The sequence below is a fragment of the Pholcus phalangioides genome, unplaced genomic scaffold, assembly GCF_987345545.1.
Source record: "Pholcus phalangioides strain wild (caught in Gottingen) unplaced genomic scaffold, Ppha-v1.0 ptg000001l_1, whole genome shotgun sequence".
Lineage (NCBI taxonomy): Eukaryota > Metazoa > Arthropoda > Arachnida > Araneae > Pholcidae > Pholcus > Pholcus phalangioides.
Genome location: NW_028301594.1, coordinates 6,736,876 through 6,763,786, shown reverse-complemented (window position 1 = coordinate 6,763,786; position 26,911 = coordinate 6,736,876). Strand labels below are relative to the sequence as shown.

General features: G+C 33.3%; 4 protein-coding genes across 4 annotated transcripts in view; 2 read left to right on the top strand and 2 right to left on the bottom strand.

Annotated features, from left to right (window-relative positions):
* The window catches only part of p130CAS (Serine_rich_CAS and FAT-like_CAS_C domain-containing protein p130CAS), an 86,273-nt gene extending 84,350 nt beyond the window's left edge, over positions 1-1,923 (bottom strand). The window contains exon 1 of the mRNA XM_089245485.1: positions 1,740-1,923. The gene's annotated coding sequence lies outside the window, so the exon portion shown is untranslated. The remainder of the gene's footprint in view (positions 1-1,739) is intronic.
* Positions 1,924-3,301: 1,378 nt separating this feature from the next.
* Positions 3,302-25,176, top strand: LOC149089763 (putative ATP-dependent RNA helicase DHX35). The gene is made up of 19 exons (XM_089245211.1): positions 3,302-3,415; positions 7,664-7,788; positions 9,229-9,321; positions 9,760-9,837; positions 11,414-11,518; positions 11,644-11,876; positions 12,697-12,897; positions 13,243-13,327; positions 15,155-15,251; positions 18,111-18,263; positions 18,445-18,569; positions 18,672-18,726; positions 19,389-19,484; positions 19,683-19,777; positions 20,167-20,244; positions 21,688-21,817; positions 21,928-22,081; positions 24,753-24,864; positions 24,973-25,176. Exons 1-19 carry the CDS (start codon positions 3,319-3,321, stop codon positions 24,994-24,996), a joined length of 2,136 nt encoding a protein of 711 aa, XP_089101337.1. The 5' UTR covers positions 3,302-3,318; the 3' UTR covers positions 24,997-25,176.
* Positions 3,329-4,914, top strand: LOC149089764 (protein FRA10AC1 homolog). The gene is made up of 2 exons (XM_089245352.1): positions 3,329-3,415; positions 3,527-4,914. Exon 2 carries the CDS (start codon positions 3,649-3,651, stop codon positions 4,573-4,575), a length of 927 nt encoding a protein of 308 aa, XP_089101478.1. The 5' UTR covers positions 3,329-3,415; positions 3,527-3,648; the 3' UTR covers positions 4,576-4,914.
* The window catches only part of ZC3H3 (Zinc finger CCCH domain-containing protein 3), a 19,362-nt gene continuing 17,519 nt past the window's right edge, over positions 25,069-26,911 (bottom strand). Inside the window, exon 8 of the mRNA XM_089245102.1 lies at positions 25,069-25,434. Coding sequence (XP_089101228.1) covers positions 25,179-25,434 — 256 coding nt within the window. The 3' untranslated portion in view covers positions 25,069-25,178. The remainder of the gene's footprint in view (positions 25,435-26,911) is intronic.

Genomic DNA, 26,911 nt, shown 5'->3' with positions numbered 1-26,911 from the left:
TCCGGGCGGACCATGACTGAAAAAAAATCAACACTTTCCCCTGTGAGATAAGAGTCCATTCTTATTTCTGTTATTACGGCCCACAGGCCCTGTCTGCACTGAAGTTTTTTAAACATTTTCCTTGTCAAGTTATGGCTCGAAAGATTGACAGAGCGTGATATTGTGTCAATTTTTATTATACCAAAATTTTAAAAATTATATGTCTAAACAGAAGCTTGGTTGCCGTCCCTTACATTCTGCCACCCGTGTGCACCACCATATAATGTCTGCATACATTTTTAAAATACTTGACAACTTAAAATTAATTAACTACTAAATCACTCAACACATGTAAACTGGCCTTTAGACCATAATGATATTAAACATCAGCACTAGAGAGAAAGGAGTGTGACCGAGCCTGGGTGTCTCTCGGTTCCTATCATTCTTTCTTTCTTTCAAACCAAGCACAACTCAGGTCTATTGCCATGGACAATTTACTACCTAATGAGTTGTGTCAGAAGTGTAAGTGTGTGTACCTAATAGACTGAGTGCATGTCTAGTATTGTGCCCAATTTTTCAGTGCTGCCATCTATATTTCAGAAGTGAGAAGTGTAATGATAGAATATTTCTACTATTTGTAGGCCTGTTGCTCTCTGTGGCGAGACTTTTTAATGGGGAGATTGGCTCGCATTTGCGCCTCAAAGTTGGGAATCACAGAAAACCAACTTCAGCTGACCATCACTGTGGCATCGGTGGGGCCTATCACTGAGAGCGAGAGAGCGTGAATTGAATGTTACTCTGGGATGTGGGTCCACTAAAAAAGATAAATAACTACTACTACGTATACAGCCATACCATAGCATTACTACTCCTTAACTGTACATGCACCTCATACACATTTCTTAGCAGAAATAACTACTGCTGTACATTGAATAACGCTTGAATTAATGTTCATCTTCAGTAAAACGGAAATCACTTGAACTTTTCCATGATCACCTTCCAACCACTATACATACAGTAAGACCTTGCAACAACGGTACTTGATATAACAATAAATCCTTCACCAACAATATCTTTTCAGGCCTTGTTTAAAAATGCCTATACTCCAATGTTAAATAACACCCTCTCTGTATAACAAGCATCTCCTCACAACGATATCTTTCTTTGGTCTGCAGAATATTGTTATACAGTAAAACCTCTATTTAACAGACACCAGAGGGACAAAAAGATTCGTCCGTGAAAAAAGGGGGTGACCACTGATCATAAGTTTGAAATGCATACTTTTATTATAATTATTATTTCGCTATAAAAGAAAGGGATGACTGCTCATGAGCGGTGCCCGTTAAGAGGGGTTTTACTGTATTAAGATTTCACCGTACACGAAGACATACAAAAATTGCTTAGATCTATATGATCATTTTGAAATGATTTGAGGTTTAGAAAACCTATAGGAGTGATATTTGTATCTTGAAATGCTCAAGTATTTAATGCTTTGGAAAACAAATTTTTGTATCAAATCTAGTCAATGAAATTGTTTATAGTTGAGAAATAACGTTTTTTTTTTCCCACCAAGAATTTTAGTGAATGAATCATCAATTCAGTGCTCAAAGTGGGAGGCAAAAGCACCAACCAGCACACACAAGAGCTCTCTCTCTCTCTCTCTCATCATCATCTCTTCTCATCCAAAGGAAAGGGGGAAAATAACATTATTAAAAATGATGATATGGAGGAGAAATAAAGAGAATAATTCAAATACTTACAGGTCCGGTCGATTGATCACTAAAATATTCATCACTCCTACGGGAAGCACTATTATAAGGATACGTAAAGAAAAATCATTTCACTTATGTAAAAAAAACAACATTAAAAAAATGTTTCCCTAATCACCACCACCACAGCCCGCAAAATACTCAACTGTCTATCCCTTCAATGGATCTTTTCACACAACATTATAGCTGCAGCGCCACCTCTTGGAAAGCAAAAGTAATAATAATAATAATAATAGTAAAAGTTTCAGATGAGATAGCCGCCATTTTTAGGCTGCAGAGTCGATCTCAGATGGACTGGCCATATTTTGTCTAGCAAAATACCGGATATTGAGATTCCAAACCAACACCAGCTAGAGCAGAGCTTGTTACTCAAAAAACTGGGAGGGGAGGAAGGAGGGGGGTGGGGAAACACTGGGAAATAAAATAAAAATATTGCCTATTATTGCCAAAAGTAAGCCAAGTTGCCAACTATTGCTAAAATAGCAGAATAATGTTGATGGGGAAATGAAGCACTAATACTACTACTACACCACACACCACCTCTGTTACCCTGCAGCAGGGCCGTCTTAAGAGCATCATGGGCCCCCAGTGATTTTTCTGAGGCCCCCTCTGGTTAATTCTAGAAAATTTCAACCAGATCTAATTTTTGTGGGGCCCCTCTTTTCTTGAGGCTCCCGGACCATGCCCGGGTGGGCCCAGGGCCCATGCGTTAAGACGGCACTGCCCTGCAGCTCCTGTTATGAAAGTTGAATGCAAAATATTGTTCAGAATGTGTAAGTTTGATACAGTACTACGATTTTAAGAATATTCATAGCAATTTTAGATTTTTCGACAATTCAGATTTTAACTCATCTGTAACTTTGAATCTTGTTCTTGTTGGGGTTGTCACAATCAAGAAATAAAAATGTGGGACAATAACTACTCGAAAACTGTTGCCTCGAGATAGAGATGGCAGCAGCACCAAGTGACATGTAAAATTTTATGGGTTTTTGTTTTTTGGTCTGAAATCCGACAAAATTCCTCTGTACCAATTTTCAACAGATGGCGTGATTACGACAACCAAAATTTATTAATTTCCCAATACTAAAAGCATTTGTTTTGTTCACATAAAACTTTACTAAGTTAAAATATAAACTGAAAGAACATTTTGAACTTCTTTTGATGAGCATTTATTTATGATTCTAAACGTCTTCTTTTCTGAAAAATTGAAATGTGAGGCTTGTTCCGCGTACTTTTTAGTACTACATTTGCTTGCAATGCGAGACAATTCCGAAAAGTCCGAAAATTCTGGCAAGTTTGTTCTTGTGAAAACAATATGCTTTCTAGAGTGGATTTTTAGCATGAAAATGGCGGATATTGTGATTCCGCCATTTCATATCATTTTGATATTAATGATTTAAAACTCAACAAAGAAACATGCATTATTTATATATATGTTTTAACTCTCTTATAATTTACATTTCCTGATAAAATTTCTGAGAAACGAAATTTGGCATGAAGCCAAATTTATTTTTCCAAGTTTTTCGTCAGTGGGAAAATAAACCAATGTGGTAGAATTTGCGCAAAATAAATGAGATTCAATTGTTTACACATCTCGAACGGACAACTTGTTGATGAGGATAAACCAGTATTAATCATGAGTTTTCGACCAAGATTTCTAAAACCAGGTTAGACCAGTATTATAATCATCCAGTATTTGATGGTTTTATACCACAACCCAACTTATTTATTCATAATTGTGTGTGAAGATTAAATTTACTGATATGATTCTTTTATAGGATTATTGTAATCATATATCCCACACGGAGCTGAGTACACGTGACTTAAATTATAGCCATCTCGACAGCAGTGGCGGAGTGTATTGAAGTTTCCAAGGATTTCTTCACTTCTATATGCAGCAATGAGTACACAAAGGGAATCGGCATTCAATCCAGTTGAGAATTATGACTCCGATTTCGAGCCCAATGAAAGAATTGCCAAGAAAGCGAAGAAGGATGATAATTATGTGGTCACAAAGTACAAACCTTGCTCCTACGAACAGCAAAGGGCCTCGCATGAAGAAGAATTCAAGAAGGAATATAGAAAGGTGCATAGGAATCAGTTCCTCAGCCTAGATGCTTATTCGAAGCACAAAGAACTGATCAATCATTATATCCTGTGCTATCGAGGAGCATCGTCGAGGTTACAGAGAGACAGAAGCAGAGATAAAACGGACAGAGATGTCATCAGAGAAAATCACCGCTTTTTGTGGAACGAGGAGGAAAAGGTGGACACGTGGGGTAAGCAGTTGGCCAAGAAATACTATGACAAGCTTTTCAAAGAATATTGCCTCGCTGACTTGAGTCTGTTCATGAAAAAGAAGATAGCTATGAGGTGGAGGACTGAGAAAGAAGTTGTTAGCGGTAAAGGACAGTTTTCATGTGGTAATATTCATTGCATAGTCGATGATAAACTGAGAAGTTGGGAAGTCAACTTTGCATATGTGGAAAAAGGGGTTAGGAAGAATGCTTTAGTGAAACTCCGCCTTTGCCCTGATTGTTCTGTGAAAATGAATGCATGTCACAAAGCTAAGGAAAGTAGAAAGTCTAGAGAGGGATCGTCTTCAAAAGTTGATTCAACATCTGTTGACAGTTCACAGAAAGATGCAGTTTCATTAGATCTCGAAACAACATCAGTAGGTGGAGATGCTGTCTTATCCGCTGATAGCGAAAGCACAAAGAAATTAGGAGAAGCAAGTGTATGGAAAGAACCTTTGCCAGTGAGCCACGAAGCAGAAAAGTCGCGAGATGTAGAATTTGAAGAATATCTTGCTGATTTACTTTTGTGAATACAATCCGCTATAGCTTTGGAAACAAATATGCACTATGTAAAGAGAGCTTGTGATTGTTGTTTTTCTCCCTTAAATATTTGTTTCTCACTTCTGTGACAATAATTGCTTAATACAAATCCCACATACTTTTCCAACAAGCATGAGCTATGCATCTCGTAAATTTAGTAGTATTTTTGTGATATGCAGACACTACTTGAATTAACTATTAATGTGAATGAAATGACAGGGAATAAATTTGTTGTGGTGTCATTGTTAAATTGTAGTAATTTGAAGAAGAAAACCAATATGCATAAAAGTGATTGAGTTAAAGAGTTTAAATAAATTTTTGAAATTGTATCGATGTGTCATTTGTTTTTAAAAGTAGTGTAGAGGAAGGTTATTGATTATACTTTAAGAGTGAGGTTATACCTCTCATTATGCATTACCTAAAATTTTAAACACCAGCACAATTCGTTAGAAATTGTTAATGACCATCTTATGTGTTGTTTCAATGTCTTGTAATTGAAGGGTAAAAATGATAAACACAGTAAGTGCCCAAAGTAATTCAAACACTGTTTTTCACATTAAAGTGTCGAAAATATGCAGTGCTTTATAATTTGCCAACTTGAAAAGTACCTGGTAGTCCTCTGAGTGGTTTCAGCTAAGTTTAATCCTTTGAGTTTTTCAACAGAGGTCATAAATGTGAAAGTCTATACGGGTTGCAACTACAGTTTTTTTTTTTTTGCCATTTCCCAACATTTTCATTTTAGCACTTACAGCATTTACAATTTTTACCCTTCAATTTTTAACAGTTGTAATTCCCTATTGATTACACACAAATCTGGCCTGTATCTGGAGTTGGGGCAATCGTTCTTTTCCTCAAGAGTGGATAATATGGAAAAATCAATTTTTCCTGTAAAACAAAACAATGTAACGAATCTACATAATTAGTCACCCCTCCCAACACATCACCCAGTATCCTCTCCTGCCCCAAATATATAAGAGCATCTCAGACTTGTTATTGGTCTTTTTGGATGGCTGAGGTAGCTTTGGATTTGAAGTCTTCAATTGAAACTGACATAGCTTCCCATTCACCTATAGACTGTCCCCCCCCCCCCATCATAAATATATAAAGAGTGTAGTAACCTGCTGAATCACTATTTGTAATATGGGAGGGGGGGAAAAGCTTTTTTTCCTGCACACAAGCTAATATATTTCCAACTATTTGCAGAGTTGGAAGGTAAATAAGTCTCACCAAATCAAACACGGCAGTGGCTGATGCTTTGATGTTCCTTGAATCTGATTATTTGCTACAAGAGCTACTTTGCTACATCTAAAGACCAATTTTTTCAAAGTTACAAAATATGCAGTTTGTGAATGTTAATGAGTAATTATTAGGTAAAGTTTCCTAAGTTCCTTTTCCCTAGGACACCAACAAATGGTGATAGTTGACAGAGTTTTTGATTTTGAGTGGGACTTAGGGTTTATAGAAAAATTCCCCAAACAGAAAATTTGCTTAAAAACTATTTATTGATGAAACATTCACTGAAAGTAAAATGAGTGGTAAAAGTTCATCACCATGTACATTCTAAAGTCACTCGCTTGAGTTCACGCAGGGTCGTAACTAGGGAGAGCAGGCAGGTTTGGTGCCTGGGTGCTGCACCAGAGTGGATGAAAATTTTGCTCTTTAACCTCTCTTTCAACGTAATAAGAGGGCGCCAAAATGCATGCCTGCCCCGGCCATGCATCTAGTTGCGTCCCTGCACATTCATATACACACTCAAAAATACACTTGGTGATGAAGTATTATAGTATCACTTTCAAAAGATTAACTCTTCAACTGGTATGGTAAAAAAAATTGAATATGCATGGTATATCTCTGAGATTTAATGTGCTTTTTCTTTTATGAAAGTGCTAATTAATGAACACTTAATTAAAAAATGGAAAGCAAAGAAAGATACCTGGCAAGTGATTTTTTAAATATTCTATGCAAAAAGATTTTCATTTTGACTTTAAACAGAACCATCACTCAAAAGTTGATCACTTCTATGACAGATACCACTCCTACTATAAGGGTTAAAAATCTGGTTTCTTATGAATAATTACGGGAAACTGACATCAAGTGCTGGCCAAAATAACCCATTGATTAAACTAATATCATCAGAATTGAAAAATGGCAATTTTTCCTATTAAAAATGTAAATCGGCATCATATAGTGAAAATCCTATATAACAATAATAACCTATTTAACGATAGTACTCCCCGATCCCAATGCACTTTTCATTCTGTTAATGTATTCCATTGAAATCAATGGAATCCTTTACAATATGTTTCTCCAGTTTTTTGAGCATCATCATACTGTATCCCCCCCTCTCACATTAGCCAGGAAACCAAGGGAGACCAACATGCAGCAAAATTCAAGTCACTATTTCTGAAAATTCTTGAATATATTCTAAAAATCTATTGAATTGTCTTAATAATCACAGTAAAGACCACACTGCAGTGTTTAAGCTATGGCCACATTTTTTGCAAAATGCAAAAGAAAATCTTAGAATGTGAAAGAAGTGGTAGCCACTTTTGCAAAAATGCATACAGGAGGTACGAAACGAGTAGACATCCAATCATCCATCATTAATGATGATGACATCCATCCATTAGCATTTTGCTAAAGCTTTTCTCCCCATTTTCACTTTTTTGCAAAAGGAATTTTTTATCTAGCTTAAACCCTGCCGCACTGTGATTTTTGTTGAACCTCGCTTTTCCCAGCATGCCAGGAATGGACTATATTCCAACATTCAAAGAGCTAACATCCCTCGAGTTTTACAGCATGCTGGCTAATGCAGGAAATTACAATACATTCATTTTACTGTAAACAGATTTGATAATCTGTTAGGCCAACTGAATTCTATTTAACCAGGAGCCTATTTGGTGATTCTCAAAGCTGCAGTGAATTTAATTAAATGACTTTCAGATGAAAATTTTATGATTGAAAACAAATATCTCAGAAATAACATTGTCATCCTTATTAATAAAGGTTGAAATAGTTTCGAAGTATCTTTATGACACGAATTGCATATATCATCTTAGCTTTTATATTTCTTTCAAGGTGAACTGTCATTTGGCATTGACACTGAAAGAAGCGATGTACATGAGACAGAGGCCGTTGCCTCTTATAATCAATTCCCATCATTATCATATGAACAGCAGCGACAACAGTTGCCAATTTTTAAGGTAAACTCATGAGTATTTCAAATAAGCTACTGACATTCCATGTCTGAATTGTGGTCAGTTTACAAACATCCAGACATTGTCTTGATATATACACCAGTTTCAAAAACTTGATTGTACAGTATTTAGGAAGTGGAATAATTTGCAATTTATGGAACCATTTTTAGCATCGTTCCCTGCATTAGTGGACGTTTGTTTGTGGACTCTGTTTAGTGGACGTTTCTCTAATGAGAGCAGTACTGTAAAATATTACAGTGAAACCTTGTTACAATGATACTTAAAAAAAGAAAAGACAAATACCTCTACAACAATATCTTCTATAAAATCTTTGGAATTTCGTATAGCCTAATGTTTAGGTATTCATTACCACTAATTACATTTTAAAGGCGTATAATATTTTATCATACATACATATGTATATATATATATATATATTGTTTATAATTTTTGTAATTGCATTTTTAATTGGGTTGCTGTATTTTAGTAATATATGACATCCATACTTGTTATGGCCACCTTGTTGAGTATTTTGCCTGTTGTGGCCTTGTATTTGTATTTACAGAATTTACCCACACATGCGGCATTTAAAAAAGCATTATTTGAATTATTAATTTCAATAGACGATGTAGGCTCTTATTTTGACCTTTAAGGAGGAGGAATAATATTTTACCCACTATAGCTTTGCCACTTTGATTATGTATATTTTTTAATTTAAAAAATTTGTCCTTGTTTGTGATGTCTATGTATGTGCAAGTTTCATTTTTTTCCCCATAATGTTATCTGTTTTTCATTTAATGTTTATTTGTTTTAAATTTCTCCTCGTACATTAAGAATTTTGTCTTTTTGTGTTATGTGTGCGTCTTTTTTTAATGTTTCTGTTAATGTCATATTTTTTATTCTATTCTTTAATTTTCAAGTAAGTTTTCAATCATCCGTACAGGCATCATTGTCTCTGGATGGTAAAAATGTTTTACAAAAATTAATTGTAAATCTTTATGTATCTATGAAATGAATGGATTTGATCTGAAGTTGTGGCGAAATGATACTTTCTTTGTAGCACACCAAAGTTTTGTGCTGGAAACTACTTTATATACTGGGTGAAATAATCAACTGAATTTTTTTAAACAGTTGATTAAAATTTTTTGCTGTAAATAAATACTATTAAATGCATTTTATCATGGTACTATTAACAGCAATTCAAAAGAGACACCAACAACAACATAAATTTGGTAGCACCGTATGATGAAATTCTACTTTCTCTCTTAATATAACGATAGCCCCTCTACAAAAATGTTTTTTCTTGGTCTCTAAAGTACCATTATATCAAGATTTGACTGTCCTTCAATTCTTTGTTTTCATCTATAATTTCACCAATTAATTATTTTTCAAACTAAAATTAGTGAAATTTAATTTGTAGTTACTTATATTTTTTGTGTTTTGTAGTTCAAGGACCATATATTATACTTGCTTGAAAAATTCCAAAGCCTAATCATATTAGGTGAAACAGGGTGTGGTAAAAGCACCCAAGTTCCTCAGGTAATGTTTAAAAAATTATACCACTTTTTTTTAATGTATTCTTTCATTTTGTCAGCAGTAGTTGTTTTATCCAGTGTATTATTATTGATAGCAGCACATAACTATGTATGAACACACTGTGTATTATTACAATGACAGTATTTTTTTTTATACCTTTGGCAATGATTTGTGCTATCATCAGGTCATAATGGGGAGAGAAAAATGCCAACCTTTCCTTTCTTCTTCCAGTGTCCCAAGTTTCTTAACATGGCTAGAAGGAAGGGAAGTATATCATTGTGCGGGATGATGTGCTGAATGTACTAAATCTCACATTGTTGTGTGTCCTGGAATTTCGTCAGGGGAATATAGCTTGAATATGAATTATGCATGCTAGATTTCATAATTCAAGAATATTTATGTTTCATTTGATGATGTTGATTTGCTTCATTTCTGTATCAGTATCTGCTTGAAGCTGGATGGGCAAATAGTGGACAAATAATAGGAATAACACAGCCGAGAAGGGTTGCAGCTGTCATGGTATGTGTATATGATTTTTTCTTAAATTGATAGACAATCATGTAAAGTAATCCTAGAGCAGTGGTTCCCATTTGGGGCTCCATAGCCCAATTGTAGAATTATATAAAAAAATTAATGTTAAGTTGAAAAAAATAAGGTACAATACAAATAAATTACTCTTAAAAGAAAAGTTGTAATTGAATTTATTGCAAAAGCACTGCTGCAACATTGGTAGACTGCAGTAGTAATATTGTTGTAATTTTTGACAAAAATTGTACTTGTGATGACATCTCTCGATAGGAGTATGCATGTTGTTTTAGTTATTTTGCAGTCCAGTAGATGGCATTGCTATTATGTCACATTTACTAATACTGGATAGAATGTCCTTCGTTCTTTGAGAACATTCTTGCTTTTAGATGGCTGTAGTTTCAGTTGCTATAAATGGGAGTCCATGGCAGATACTAAGATTTCCAGGGGGTCCACAATTGAAAGTGTTTGGGAACCGCTGCATGCCTTAGAGCAAACAAAACCTGCTCACACTTTACCCTGCCTTATTTTTATTACTTGTTGCTTTAAAAATGTTTTTGTCACATTAATTTTTAAACATTTCATTTTTTAAGTTTGCTTCAACAGTTAAAAGAAGTTCCATAGAAAAGCATGCTTCACAGCTTGAAAAATCCTGCTATACAGTAGCTACTGTTGTTGCAATCCTCTTTTTAACAATGTCTTAATTAAACATTCACTAAAATACTGTATCGTTGCACTCAGTTAAAATGGGAAGTAAAAAAAAGTCCTAGCATTTTTCCTTATTTTCTGTTACTTGTAAATGGAATAAAAATGAAAAAAATTAAAAGTAATGCCACGAAAGTTGTAAAAGCATCATAGTAAACATATCATCTACCAATCAAATAAACAACTGTATTTGTCAGAACAGTTATGTTTTTCAATTAGCATATGCTGAAACACTGCCTTAGCTTCATGCCAAGTAAATTGAGTATTACTGTTAATCAGGTTGTATCAAAAATAGCCCTTTGTTAAAACAGGTTTTTCAAAAAACTGTTAATCTCTAACATTATTTGAGACCTGACAAGTTCACATGTTACTTAAACATGCAAAGATATCAATATTTTTTACCTGTTATAGAATTTCAGATTCAGCTTGCTGATCTGTTAGTAATCTTTTTGCCCAAGAGTATGCAAAACAATTTTCTAAAGTCACTAGTGCTATACATATATTGTTTTACTGACAGATATTCAGTCTCGCCTTAACATGAACAATATGTCTTAGCTGTTTGAAAAATAAAAAATGAAAAAAATGTGTTTTCGATTATTCTTTTTTGGAAGTTGAAAATCACCAAACATAAATTTATACGTATAGCCACATGGAATATAAGAAATTTGTTGATATTAATGTAACTTCTCATTCACATACTCATATAAAAGCATGAAATTTTTCTGATGCAGAGGAACACTAAAGAGGATTTTAAAAATTCTAGTATAAGTAATGATTCCATATTATAAGTATGATCATGTGGAGCGAGTTCAGCTGTTTCATAAAAAAAATTGCAGCTCAAAAGTTTTCCTTTTCTTTTTAATAGCTTGCGAACAGAGTTGCAGAAGAAAGGGGTGCATTGATAGGAGAAGATGTTGGTTACAGCATCCGTTTTGATGATTGTTGTAAACCAAAAGTTACAAAAATCAAAGTGAGTATGAGTGGATGGAATTATATGGTGTATTCATTTTATTCCATCTTAATATAGATGCGTGTGATTTTGATGTAAATATAATTTCTTTCTTTAAAATTTTGTAATTTTGTTTCGTTTTGAAGTATATGACTGAAGGCACACTTATAAATGAGATGATGAGCGACCCACTTCTCAGCTCATATTCTGTGATGATACTCGATGAAGTTCATGAAAGAAATCTGAATCAAGACATAGTGTTAGGACTTCTGAAAAAAATCATCAAGAAAAGGACAGATCTAAAGTTGATTGTTTCTTCTGCAACATTTGAAGCAGAAACTGCTTACAAATTCTTAAACAGAAATGAGACCAGCGATAAGTATGAAAGATATTTATTAACTGTTTCCTAATAAATGCATATTTAAAATGATTAAAAATGAATTACTTATTAAATTACATTGTGAAATATACAAGAGAATTTTTCAAAGCTTGTTTTAACTTTATTTAGTTTCAATTATTTTCAAGTAAAAAGTAAATCCTCTCTGGCTGAATGAACGCCACTAGACTTATCCCATTGACGAGATCTGTTCCAGCCTAGCTTCATGGCAGAGTCTGGAACAAAGTGTGTGTAGTATACCTAACAGTCTGAGTGTGCATCTGGTTTTGTGCCTGATTTTTCAGTGGACTCATCTATATTTCAAATTGTAAATGAAATGTAATGATTGAATATTTGCATTGTTATAGGCCTGTTGCTCTCTGTGGCAAGAGGTTTAACACAGAGATTGGCTCGCATTTGCACAGAGAATTAGGAACCACAGAAAACCAGCTTCAGCTGAACTCCACTGTGGCGCTGGTGGGGTTTGAACCCAGGTCCTATTGATTTAAGTCCATCACTGAGACCACCTGACTGCCAAGGTGGCTCTTTTCTCAGGCAGGGCCATCTTAAGAGCATCATGGGCCCCCGGGCCAAGTGATTTTTCTGAGGCTCTACCTGGCGAATTCTTTAAAATTTGAACTGGTTCTAATTTTTGTGAGGTCCCCTCTTTTCTTGAGACCCCTGGATGGGCCCATGCGTTAAGACGGCACTGTCCTCGGGCTACAATTATGACAATGAAGAATGTTTTCATTGTTGAGTGACAAATTTTCATAATACACTGATTTTATTGACAAAAAAAGTTCAAGCAAATTTCAATTTTCAGGTCCAAAGACACAGCAACGATTATCAGTGTGGAAGGTAGAAGTCATCCTGTGGATATATTCTACTTACAAGATCCATGTCCCGATTATGTGAAAGCTTCTGTTGAAACTGCCATGAAAATTCACAAAATGGAATTGATTGGGGATATCCTGATATTTTTGACTGGTCAAGAGGAAGTAGAAAAAGCCGTTTCTTTACTGATGTAATTTCCTTTCATATATTTGAAAGCTATGTTTTACTCAATATAAAAATAGTTTTATTGCATTTCATCAATTTGAAAAACAAAGAATATTTAAAATCCTCGAGGAGGCTGTAAAGAGACTATAGGATTCGAAATATATCTTGTGTCTTCATTGAAAAAAAATTCTCATTCAAGCTTGTGTGCAAACTACCAGATCAGTTATTTGTTCATCAGTTATTCTTTATCATAAGCAATAACGAACATGGATACACATTGTGAAATCCAGACAAATTACACACATTGCTATTTAAAAATATGCTGTGCTGTTTAAGTGTTGGTAAATAACTGTGCCAATGTATTTTATAGTGAATATGCTCAAGACTTGAAAGCCAAAAATGAAAAGAAAATATTTGCAGTTCCATTGTATGGTGCATTGCCCATGTCTGAACAGGTTTGCATGCATTTTCTTCAGAAAAATAAAAAATCATATATTTTTTCAGTGGTAATAATGTAGGACTTCTATCTTGAAAAATTCCATACCTCAAAGACAACGTTGACGTACATTTAAAACGAAAATAAAAAAAGACACCCCCCCCTCACCTTGATAAAAAGTTTGTTGGTAAACATGCATATATTTTTAGAGAGAAAAAAAGCATTTCGTTTACTTGATCCGTACACCATTGATCTTAATATCTTGGATCTAAATTTAAAAAATCACAAAATATTTTCTACAAATGATTTTTTAAATATTTTTTTTATTCCATCCTATTGGAAGGGGAAGCTGTGGAAGAGAGAGAAAGAGGTATTCACACCTCATAAGAGATAAAGATTTATTTTAATCTTAAAATCAGCAGATTTACTATGACATTTTGATATGTATAGCCACTTTAGCAGCAATAATATAGATATACCATAATAGAACTTTGGATTCAATAGGTCTGGGTTTGAATGCCAGTGAGAGGCATGAGATCTTCTTTTTCACTTATTGGCCAGAACACGAGTTCTTGACAAGCATCTATAATAACAAAATCATAGAACCAATAACAATGCAATATCATGTAGGACATTGCTCACGTAATAATTGTCGCTGCACCAAAACTGAATGTGATGTGTGAAATAAATTATCTAGGAATTGTTTTCAATAAAAACCTCAAATAGAAGTCTCAAGTTTTGATAATAAGTAATAAACTAAAATACATCAATACCAGGATTTACTGTTTGAAAAATATCCCCTAAATTTCTTCATATGATTTATTTTGCATGGATTTTGCCAGTTATACAATATGTGTATATCGGTATGGGTGCAGTGATTATGATTCAAATATAAATATAATTAGAAACACTCTGAGAAAGGTTGTGAACATAGGCAGACAGACAGACATGACCGCTGACTGCCCAGAGAGACCATCTTCGGATGGTTTGCACTCTTTCCCAAAGTGATGGAGAACATAGGCATCGGAACTTGGGGGCTGAGGTTATTTGAGTCCCCCAGTGTTTTCTTCATGTGGGCGCCCCTGGTTGCAAATAATATGTTTGAAAAAATTAGAACAATATCCAAGACTGTCACAATGATTATAGATTCAACATCAATAAACTTTATCTTAACAAAATATTATTTTTTATTCAGAAAAATCGTGATTGGTTTGAAATTAAATCCAACAGAGATCAAGATGACATGGAATTCAATAGGACATACCTAAACCAAATAAAACCATAATACAAAAAAAAATTAATATACATAGCACCTAAGGAATATAATAAATTGAATGACTAAATAAAATCAGAGAAATCATTACACAAATTTAAAAAATACTAATAAACAAAATCAACGCAATCGAATATTGATTTATGTATGAATTTTTTCCTCTTTACAAATGTAATGCAAACTGAATGTTATATCTTGAATTATATATACATAATTGGTTTGTTGTCAACCTCCCCCCCCCCCATATCAATATATATAGTATCAATATGCCCTGGACGGATTATGTAATCTCTTAAGCTATTACATAAATGGTAATATATATATATGTTCTTGTGTATTGTGTTTGTATTGTATGTGTATTTTGTTTTTGGTGTGTACTATTTATGTTATGTTGTATATATGTGTAATAAATTTCAAATTCCGATTTCTTGGTGATATTGAAAAAAAAACTCGTCCTAAAAATGAACATATGCATTTTATGTTCATGAAGTTTATTTTCTAGTTGATTCAATCTTGGCACGAGTATTTTAATTTTATAACAATTATTTAATTTTAGTTTGTTTACAATTACAGATCAGAGCAATGAGGCCTGTTTCTCGTAGTGTGAGAAAAATTGTGGTTGCTACCAACATTGCAGAAGCTTCACTAACAATATCTGGCATAGTGTATGGTAAGAATCTTTACTTTTTGTTCAAAGGTATAATAAAGTCATTGATGTTTATTACATAAAACTACATAATTAATACCCAAGAGTAATGTTGCTTTAGATATGCATCAGCTCATTTTGATTGCTTCAACATGAGTAAACTTAATGGATTCAAAGACATATTATTCATATGTGTACACCACACAGTCAATTTTAAATTGTATTCATTACTACTTAACTGCACGTGCAGCCTGTAAACATTCCTCTGAAGAGCTTGATATTGTACCTATTACTACTACTTAACCATATATAACGTACCTCGTAAGCATCCCTTTGCACGATTTCTAACAAATTAGTAGATGCCGGAATGTGTGTGTTCTGAGCTGTATGTGTGCCCTTTAATGTGTTTATGTTGTCAAACTTGTTTCGTGTTTTTGCTGGTGCTGTGATTTGGTTTCTATATTTTGAAGTGAAGATGCTGAAAGCTCAAATTTCCATCTAAGTATAGTCTATGCTTGTTATAGTGACCCCCCCCCCCCCATCGTCCTCTCGAAAACGGATTCTATATTGGGTGGTCATTATATTGAAAGGAAAACATATATAAGAGATAGTTGTTATATGACAACATTTGTGGGACGTGTCCTACCAGTCATTGTAATGGAATGGTTGCAATAATGTGGGGTCATTGTAACGAGCGTCGACTGTATTATGTTGAAGGTCTGCCTGCTCTCTGTAGAGAGACTTTTTCAAATAGGGAGGAAAACCATTTCAGCCAACCATCACTGCCACCAACAGGGTTTGAACCTGAATCTTCACGATGAGAGTCCAGTACAATGCCCACACTATTGCACAGAAGCCAAATTATAAGCTTACCTACTGGAAAAGCATTGTGAAAGTATTAATAAACCATATATGAAGAAATATACACAATCTTAGCTGCAATAAATATTAAAAAATTTTCCCTGTATTTTAATACACTTCCCCAACATTTCACCATGTTCCTTGCAACCTGATGAAGCATTCTGACAATTTTATAACTCTGGACGGTGATGGTGGTACTCATCTTCAGCTCACCTAGATTTATGGATTGTGTGTGTGTTTTCTCAGTCTATTTTAGATATTCCTACACGGAAGTAGTCTCGGCTGTTAAGATCCGGAGAGGCAATTCTGTGGCCAAAACTTTTCCTCAGGTGTTATCATGGTAAATTCGCGGTATGACAGGTCACACTCATCCTCTTCAAGTGCGGCTACGGTTTGACAATATCATGCAGGCACGTGTACAACTGAATACAGATCATTTGCAACCATGACATGCATAATAGGCACCCATTGTCATAGAAAGTGCAAGTGACTTAACGAAGAGACATGGTATTTCAGAACTCAGTCTTCTGTAGTTTTTCTGCAGATACAGTCACACCTCTATATCTCGAAACTGCCGGAAATTAAAAAAAAATTTTTGAGACAAAGTTTTCGAGAAATAGAGTTTTTTTTCAGTAAGAAAAGAAAAATATGCCAAAAAGGCAAAAAATTCAATTTATAAGGGCTGAAAAATACTATACTATGTTTTACTACATACTAATGAAATTATTAGTTAAGTTATACAATCAAATGTTCAATCACACTATATGCAAATACACTAAAATATGTTCGTTTTTTTTTTTTTTTGTTCAATTTTATTTATGTACCTTATTTATCCTAATCCATCTAATCCGTAAGCTTAGTTTGATGCATATTTTTTTGCTTATTGAGCCTTCACAATTTCATCTATACTAGCAGAAGCTGCAAATATTTAGGGCCTTATCCTTTCAGTTTGCTCCAGAAAATGATAGTATTTTTATACAGCATTTTTTCCTATTACTTTTTTCTAATTCCTCTGGAGAATTTTCTGCTGTATTTTCGTCATCCTAGTCGGCCATACATTGAGCAATAATTTCGATATCATATCAGTCAAGGTGGTGCAAGTTTGTAGTGAACTGTCCATTTCCACAAAATCGGGAAATGAAATTTCTAGCTTTAAGTGTTTTTAGTAATGCCCCAATGTTTTTAAATTTTATCTTCAACATTGTTCCGAGATTCATTGAAATTTGAGTGAACCACCAGATCTCTGATCTGATTCATCACTGAGATGACTGGTTCCAAACCCGCAGCTTTCTTAAAGCAATTTTGAATTATCTATTGGCAGACTTTTTGCCATGCTGAACAAGTCATCCACATGGTATCCACCCACAATTGACAAGACCAACACAAAAATGGGCTGTTTTACTGAATAATCTTTTCTTATGTTTCTTTTTCACCTCTGGAGAAAAAACCAGATTTGAGCGAAAGAAAAGGAAATTCTGTGTTTTCTTTTTACTACCATTGGGCTAGGCTTTTGTGATAAAGTTTTTGAAAATCACTTCGAGACAGAGAGGTAAGAATGCATTGATCCAGTGTGCAGTAAATGCAAGGATTTTATTATTTTTCGAAATATTGAGTTTTTCCGAGAAAGACAGGTTTGACTGTATATCCATTGAGATCGAATCATGATCTGAAATGTTCTGACCATATGGTCATTACTTTACATTAAAAAAAATTCAGCTGTAATGTAATGAAAAATAATTTTTAATTGAACACACAATATACAGGGTGCATAGCAAACAGCACACAATTAAAGCAGTACACTGCAAATTACTGGTGAACTGTTGATCCTAGAGGCATACTTCCAATTAAGAAAAAGCATCCAAATAACATGTAGAACTCAGATATGCCAAGAATAATATTGTCAAAAACAAAATTACTTGACTATTTTTTCTTTGCTTAGTGCTGCTGTGGAAGCAGATATATAAATGATAGGACATACTATTAGACATCTACTGATATGATTAACTTATCTGTATATCATAGTGATAGATTGCTGTTTTGTGAAGTTACGTTACTTCAATCACGCATCACATACAGACACATTAGCTGTGGTGCCAATTTCCCAAGCCTCAGCAGAACAACGAGCTGGTAGAGCTGGAAGAATAAGGAGTGGGAAAGCTTATAGATTATGCACTGGTAATTATTTTTTCATTCACTTTGTGATGCATGTAATTAATTTATTGCCAGAAGTATCTAATAGAATTTCAATCATTTTCCTGCATTTTTAATTATTCATACAATTTATATTAACATTAAAAATCATTGTAATGTATTTTCATTGAATAATTTACTCTACCATCTATGTTATATTTTTTAGAAGAGGATTTTCTAAAGCTTCAACTTTATACGGTACCTGAAATGCAAAGAAGTAATTTAGCACCTGTCATTCTTCAGTTGAAAGCACTTGGAATTGAAAATATTTTACGCTTCAACTTTCCTGCGGTAAGTTTTGGAATAGTATTAATCAGCTGTTGTTATTAATCAGCTAATAGTTGAAAAAGCTATTGAAACTGGAAGTTACATAAATTGTTATTATATTTTCAGGCACCACCTTCAAAGCATGTCATTAGTGCCTTAGAGCTTCTCTATGCTCTTGGAGGTAAGTTAATACAGATGGCTGACATTTCATATAGCCTATAGAACAAATCAATTTTTTTATATTAACTGGGTAGAACTTAACTTTCCATTATGCAGGGTATACTGTAAATCTTAATGCAGCCTTTATCTCATCAACCCTTCATCATAGAGGTATAGTTCCAATTTAAAAATACTCAGTATAAGTATGTTGAGAAATCACCCTGTACCAGTTTTGAGAGCGAAAATACATTGTGTCACAAAATTAACTTTTTATTTGATCCACATCTCAGAGAAAATTGCACTTAGAAAAGTTTTTTTTAATGGCAAGAGAGAAAGGTTTAACTTTTTAATTGGGTTTTTAGGACAGGGTGATCAAATAAAAAGTTATATATTTTATTTTGTAAAAAACTATTTTCACTCTCAAAACCAATACAGGGTGATTTCTGAACATATTTTGAGCATTTCTTAAATTGGAATCATACCTCTGTGACGAACGGTTGATAAGATAAAGGACAAAATAAGGCTTACAGGACACCCTGTATATCTCTGAATGTGTCAAAAAATGTAAGCAATAAATTAATGATATGATTCAATTTTTTTAGCTCAGTCACCTTAGTGTACTCGCACATGAAGGTATGAGAAAAAATATAAATAAATTAATTTCTAAAATTTACATAATTTCAGCTTTAGATGAAGATGGTTCTTTGACTGATCCGCTGGGAGTGCAGATGGCAGAATTTCCTCTTGGTCCAATGTTTTCAAAATTATTGTTAATGTCAGGTAAGTTAATTTCTCTTATTTATATATAGAATTTTGCTCTGGAAAGAAAAAGTGATTGCATCAAATTTTCTCCTTTATAGGAATTTTGATAGTTTTGCTCATTTTTGTGTGACTGATCAACTTAAATCTGTTGTGAACTCGTTTTTCAATCTTGCTGTTCAACTTGAATCAATAATAAAATATCTCATGTGATTACAGGACAGTTTGGCTGTACAGAGGAAGCACTTACAATTGCTGCTATGCTGCAAGTACAAAATGTTTTCCTCATGCCATCTGGCAAGAAGACGGAATCTGTTAGTACATATAAAGTCTTTTGTGAATCTTTTAACAAAAATTATCCTTTATTTTAACCATAACAACGTGTAGAGAAGTACTTCCTTTCGATATTCATTTTTTTTTTGTATAAAATAATTCAAGCCTGCTGACGTAATACTTGAATGTATCAGGCTAGTTGTAACAGAAACCCCAGATAGATTTTTAGCTACATCTTCCCTCTGTAGGCAGCACCTATTGTGTGTTGAAATGTACATAAGTTTGATCATGGAAGATCTCCCATTTTCCTCTTTTCCGTTTGTAATAATTTCAGAATATAAATTTTTTTTTCTGTCAACAAAAGATACTAGAAAAATATACTGTTTTATATTTCTAATTGTTTATTGCTTTTTCTAATGACAATCCATAGAAAAAAGCCAGATGGAGTTTCTCAGTTGAAGAAGGAGATTTTATCACAGTTCTGAATTTGTACAGCGCATTCATAAAGGTACGAAGGCACAGTGAATATTATGGTTATAGAGTATACATATTGATGATGGAGAGTTTTGAGCTAAAAACTTTATGTAGGAGTGTTTTGACAGTTAAAAAAATTCGCTGCTTAAATCATGAGCATGAATAGGGATGCCCAGCTACCATCTAAAAACATTCTAAATCGTGTCAGTTTGAAATAGTGTCCAATGATCGTCGTGATAACTAATCACTACTGAAATTGCTTTTAGTCTTTTATATCCTGTGAAACAAAATTAGAGTATTTAGCAAGTTATATTTTTAATAAGTTTTATACTGGGTGTCCCGTAAGTCGTATAATTCAGCCTTTGTCTCATCAACCATTCGTCATACAGATATGGTTCCAATTAAAAAAAAATATGCTCAAAACGTGTTCAGTAATCACTCTGTACCAGTTCGAGAGGGACATAAAAATGTATACATTTCTATAAAGTACCACATCCTTTAACTTTCAATTAGAAATTTTTTGCTCTATCTCTCCTGAAGCCAGCAAGAAAAAAAATTATATTAGAGATGGGACAAATAGAAAGAAAGAGTGATTTGGTTGAACATAAATTTTCTTGAAATTCTCCACAATTATGATAAAATTAGTGTTTTTGATTGAAAATGAAATTATATAATTTTAAATGATATTAATATTGAATTTTGTTATTATGCAATTTATTATTTAAATAATAAAAAACTGGCAATTGAAAGATTTTATTGCAATGATACTGACAATCAAATTTAATGATGATGTATTGTATTTTTATATTACTTACAGAATCAATTTTTTTTCAATGTTTGTTACCAATTTTACATCTAATTAAAAAAAATGTCAATTATTATTTACTAAAATTTGCATTATAATATTTACAACTTATTTTCTCATTTTCCTTCTTTAGATATTCTTTGCCTCTTTCAGTAGTTCAATGCCTATCTTGTCTAGGTACATCCTTCAGTTAGTGAACTTATGTAATTCATGCTCAGTTACACCCTTTATTGTAGTAGGATTCCATTTCACGTTTCCATAGTTCTAGAAATTCACCCAGACTTTTTCACAGAGGGGATACACACCACACAATAAAATATAATCAGTACATATTTAATTTATGGAAAAAATTCAAATTAATATAATTTTTTAAAATTAGTTTGATGTACTTCGATTTACAGATATTCTGCCAAACTAAATATTCAGCAAAAAGGTCAAGTAAATACTAGCCGAATATTTGTCCTCTCTCTAAATAAGTCATTTCTTTCCTATCATGAAAGTTGCGTTTTGCTAATTAATACCCAAACCAATCATTATAAATGTCTGAACTTAATGTTAAGGAGGTAGAATTTCAATTTCCAATGTAAAAGACTTCGAATATTTATAGTATATCTTGACAGCTTCACAAGGCGGCAGACTTTGACATCCGCAAACTTTTTTTTTTTTTATCAGAATAAGAAGAGTAGACAATGGTGTGATGAATATTTCTTGAATTATAAGAGTTTAACCAGAGCATGTGAAATCAGGAGTCAGCTCTCGAAACTTCTCACAAGGTTTAAAGTACCAAATGTACCACTAAAAAGTAAGTCATTTGAGAAATAAAAAACGTTTTTTTTCTTTGCACATTGAACATTTATCATCCATAATTTTTTTATAACTATCATACAATATTCATTTACTTCAATCTAATAGGTGATCCAGATGCTTTGCTGAAGTGTATCGTTTCGGCTTTTTTTGCTAATGCAGCATATCTACATTATAATGGAGTGTACAAAACTGTACGAGGAGATTACACATTACATATTCATCCAGATTCAGTGGTATACAACATCAAGCAACCTCAATGGTGAGAGGCTCTCGTTCAATGGAAGTTTTTGAACATAATTTTTTTTATTTAGATGCTTAAAGTTTAATAGGTTTATACTATAAATTTTCATCATGTTCACAGTGATACCTTGGCTTGGGAATTTTTTGGCTAACAATGAATATTTTCAACATTTTAGTTGATATGGATGCATGTGCCAACATAAAAAAAATTGCATTGTGAATTAAATTTTTGTGCTGATCAAAACAAATTCAATGAGTAACTGTCACTTTAGCCATACTACTTTATTTCTACCTCGGAATCACTTTCTAGCTACATCTTCCTTTCTCTTTCAGAAAGATTTGCAGCCATTTCATATAAAATTAATTATTAAGCTAAGAGAAAATGCACATAAAAAAGCCCTTAAACTTGAATTGTTTCAGTTAATACAGTAAGACTCTTAACCATTTACTGGCTGAATTAGGATCTGGATTGATTTTTTTTTTTTAATTTTCCCCTTCTGATCATTTACTTAAGAGATATCAACCAAAAATTTCTAGCATGTTTTCTAGACTTGCATACGTCCATAGAAACAACATTAAAATTATAAAACAAAACATTCATTCTTCCTTGAAAATGGGAGATTTAAAAAAAATTAAATTTATGGCACAAGTGCTGAAATGAATTACAAAACAAAAATTTCAATTGAGTTTGGAATCTCACACATTCAGGAAAAAAAAAATCAAGTGATTTCATGTATGAAAAATATTTTTTTCTAATAAATAAAATTGATGTTTCCAATTGGGAATATTGGACGTTAAGAGGTCAATACCAAACCAAACAGTCTGGACATTCTAGCTTATCTTTTCTATGTGAGAGTAATGAACCAGCAAACTATCACAAAGTACACCACTTCATGAATTTTTTTCACTCTGGCTCACTAACACGAATACATAGCATATATAGTTAAAAATGTTTCGTTTTTCATCTCCCTGTAAATTCACTGTCATCCAACTTTGAGGTTGTTCATCTCAGCCTTCATTCCACATTTGTCTTTTTTTTTCAAAATTCTTAGTATTTTATAAAAGTTACTTTGAAATTTTGGGCAGTGCAATTACATTCTCAGTAACACAAGAGGCATTAGCATGCAGGTGATTGGTTACGAGCAAGAATGATAGCAAAATGCCATGAGGTGGAGTTTTTGGGAAAACTGAATTTTCGTAGTTCATTAATGAAAAATGAAAGCAGGCCCAGCTTTGCAAGCTGCCATTATTGTCATCTTGGTGCACCTGAACGGCATTTGATTAAATCAGAAAAAAAAGAAAACATTTTTTAGTGAATCAATAACAGCATAGATGGAATTATGGGGGGGATCCCATACATACGAGAGAATCTCACAACCTTCAGTACGCGCGTGTCTCATGTTCTAACTGGGGTTGTCAAATTCAAGCACAATTAAGTATATCTATTGTTAAACGTCACCAAGCAAAGACTTCAATGAGTGACGTAATGATTCATCACTCATTTCGGCCAATCACAATGTGATAAATTTCTATAATGTAGCCAGGAATGTAGGAATAGTTTATGAGCTGCCTGGAACGAATTAAATGATTTTTCATAGAAACCTATGGAAAATTAGGCTTTGGCTAATGAATGTGATTCTGGAATGAATAATCTTCATTAGCTGAGCTATCACTTAACTTAGTACACAAAATTCAGTGATAACAGTAAAGCCTCAAACACCTGAATTTCTTTGACTTAAATTATTAGCCAAACTTTCGATCAGGCGTCCTAAATTATTGATGTAGCACTGGCAAAATTTACATTTCAAAGAACTTGCATACCTAATTATGGAATCTGATCCTTTTTCCTTACATGAAATTGGTTTGAAATACATTCTATATGAATATAGTCAAACCAATGGAAAGATGGGCTCTGACCTTGTATGTAAAGACAGTGTTTGTTCTCCAATAGAGAGGGGGCAGAAAAAACATCCCTCCAGCAGCAACCCTGGATGGTTTTTATTTTTCCCCTCACTGAAGAATGAACCATATTTTTTCGTGATGAAGGTTATACAGGGTGAGAGACTTTGATACACCTTTTCTCAGTACATTTATCTCTATCAGGGTCGTGTTAAGAGCATCATGGGCCTAATTTTTCTGAGGTCCCCCAGGCGGGCCAATGCGTAAAAAAGTATGATCGCTAGTTATTTGAACTGCAGCTGTTGGGGGGAAGAGTTGAATTAAGTATATTGCCAAAATGAGGTAGATGCTTGTTGGGAAGGAGTTTAAAATGAAGTCAATATTATACCAATCAATAATGGATAATTTTAACAGAAGTATTGTATTTATACAAAGAATTGCGAGTACACATAATCGCCATCATGCCAGAAGTATGAATATGCAAATTTCCAAAACTTGGGAAATGACGTTCGAATGTGTACTCTACAAGTGTCATTTGCCTAAAATGCTTTGTAATTCGTGTTTCTGGCAAAATTTAGAATCCAACCAGCTGATAAACCCAAAAAAGTGGAAATTTACACATTCATGCTTCTGGCATGAGGGGAACAATGTTATACATTCACAGATTTATCATTTTTCTGAAATGTTTTTACTTATTCACAGTACATGTGCAACTTGTGGAGATGCATGTCTGGATAGTCAAATTTATCATTCTCTGAATAATCAAACCTATTCATATTTTGAATTTTCAGGATAATATTCAATGAAGTATTACACACCACTAAAGAATACATGAGAGACATCACAGTCATCCAACCGTCATGGCTGTATGAACTAGCGCCGCATTATTACCAATATGGCACAGTAAGTACAATGCTTGATGAACCCGATTGTTACTGATTTCTTTGCAGATATAACATACTCATTTTTAGTCTGTAGAGCGATATTTAATCATTTTTTTTATTATTCTAGGATCATCGAGTAAAAAGACCATGATACTGAACTTCGTAAAAAATATTTATTTCATCAAATATGTATATATGTACAAAACACTTTTCATAAATAAAATCTTTTAATTTACATTGGTTTAAAAAAAAAACTTCCTTAATAGACAACTGGAAAATGATTCCTACTTACCTTATCAAAAGCATTTTTTTTTTTTTTAAATAACTAAAAGTTCATTCAAGGCATTCAGCATCACTGAATTCTTCAGGCTTGTATTGTGTTTTTGACTTCAAGGGTATAAAATCGGCTAAACCTGTTATATCCGACAGTCTTTTCGGTAAAATAGTTCCATCATTGTTGTCATCAAAAAAGATTTTTATTTCACCCGTGTTAGGATCATGACTGAAATATCGAAAATCGCTCTCTTTAATATCCTCTTCTACTTTGACTTCTGCCTCTTCCTTTGACGAATCACTTTTTGCCCTTTTCCTGAAAAGTATGTAAACTATTTACATTTAAAAGCTTCAACTTAAAAACAACCAAATCTTCATTTTATGAATTGGATTAGTTACCCCTCTTTTCAAATACTGTAGAACGAACATGGTTAGCCATTGATGTGCTTACAAAACACCCTAAAAATTAGTCTTTGTAAATCACTAGGGGAAAGCTAACTACAGCAAAATCTCAATTTAACCATACTCAGGGCTCCCACTCAAAAAAATGAGAAAAAGTAGGAAAACGGAGGATTAAAAAGTAGGATGGGGGAGGGTAACCCCCTTAGACAACATAATCATAGCATAATCGAAAAAAATCCCTAAAAAAAATTTTTTTTTGCAAAAAACATTTCAAATAAATATTTTTTTTTTAAATTAACTTTTTTTTTTTCCCTAGCACTATTTCAGTCAAGCTAAAACAAAATGACAAATGACTTGGTTACAAAACCAATTTTTGGCCAAAACAGTGCACTAGCAACCACAGATAATTCTCTCCTCATATATATTACATTCTTTTTTGGAGTCTTCCAAAGTGACGAGCTTGTCAACTCTCTTCGACAAGGCACAGCAAATTTTGAAGACATACATTTTTTAAGAATGACGCACCTTCGAGACCACTTTCGAAAGCACAATGCAAAATGTGTAAATTACAAAATTGGACGTATATAAGGCAAGGTGAACCAGATAGTTTTACTGTGTTGCTCATCATTTTTAAAATTTTTCTGTTCAATGCCAGTGTAATCTGGCTGAGCATTGTAAATATTGTTTATGCTTCTTCATGCCTTAAAAATACAGAAGACAACTGAATGCTATTGGGTAGCATCAGAATCACCAAACCTAGAATAGGCCTATGTATCCAACTGCTTTGAAATGCAAACTGTTGTTACACCTATTTGCACCATAATTTTGAATGATGAAAGTTACTGTCCAAGACCACGAAGTAATAAATACAAAATTATTTTTCCATCCAGACCGAAGTTTTTAATGACTACTATACTTGTTGAACCCTCAAACTAAACAAATGAAAAATTAATCAAATGGTCCACATATCCCCCCCCCTCTAAATTACCTTAAAAATGATACAATTTCTGCTTTGGCAGAATCATTAATTGCATTCTCCAACATTTGTAATATTTGGCAATATATCAATAATTTCCTGCTCAATTAAAATCAATTACACAAATTTTGTCAATAGGATTTGGTAAAAAAGTAGGACAAAAACTAGAAAGGACACAACTGAGAAAGTAGGACAAAAGTAAGACATTTTACCGAAAAGTAGGACGAGTGGGAGCCCTGCAGACTGCAAAAAATATCATTGTAAAGGGATGATCACTAATCTAGAGGCATTAATTTAATGTTAGGAGAAATATTGTTGTATCAAGGTTTCACTGTAATGAAAAAAAATTCAACAAAACTATTTCCTGAATATTGCAACTTTAAACAATACTAATCTACACAAGTCGCAAGCACTG

Bases quoted from the DNA above. Each gene is read 5' to 3' on its own strand.
- LOC149089763 (XM_089245211.1), top strand. From the start codon at position 3,319: ATGAGATTCAATTGTTTACACATCTCGAACGGACAACTTGTTGATGAG. The intron at 19,778-20,166 runs GTTAGTACATAT...GACAATCCATAG, and splicing joins CTGGCAAGAAGACGGAATCT to AAAAAAGCCAGATGGAGTTT. The intron at 24,865-24,972 runs GTAAGTACAATG...TTATTATTCTAG, and splicing joins ATTATTACCAATATGGCACA to GATCATCGAGTAAAAAGACC.
- LOC149089764 (XM_089245352.1), top strand. From the start codon at position 3,649: ATGAGTACACAAAGGGAATCGGCATTCAATCCAGTTGAGAATTATGAC.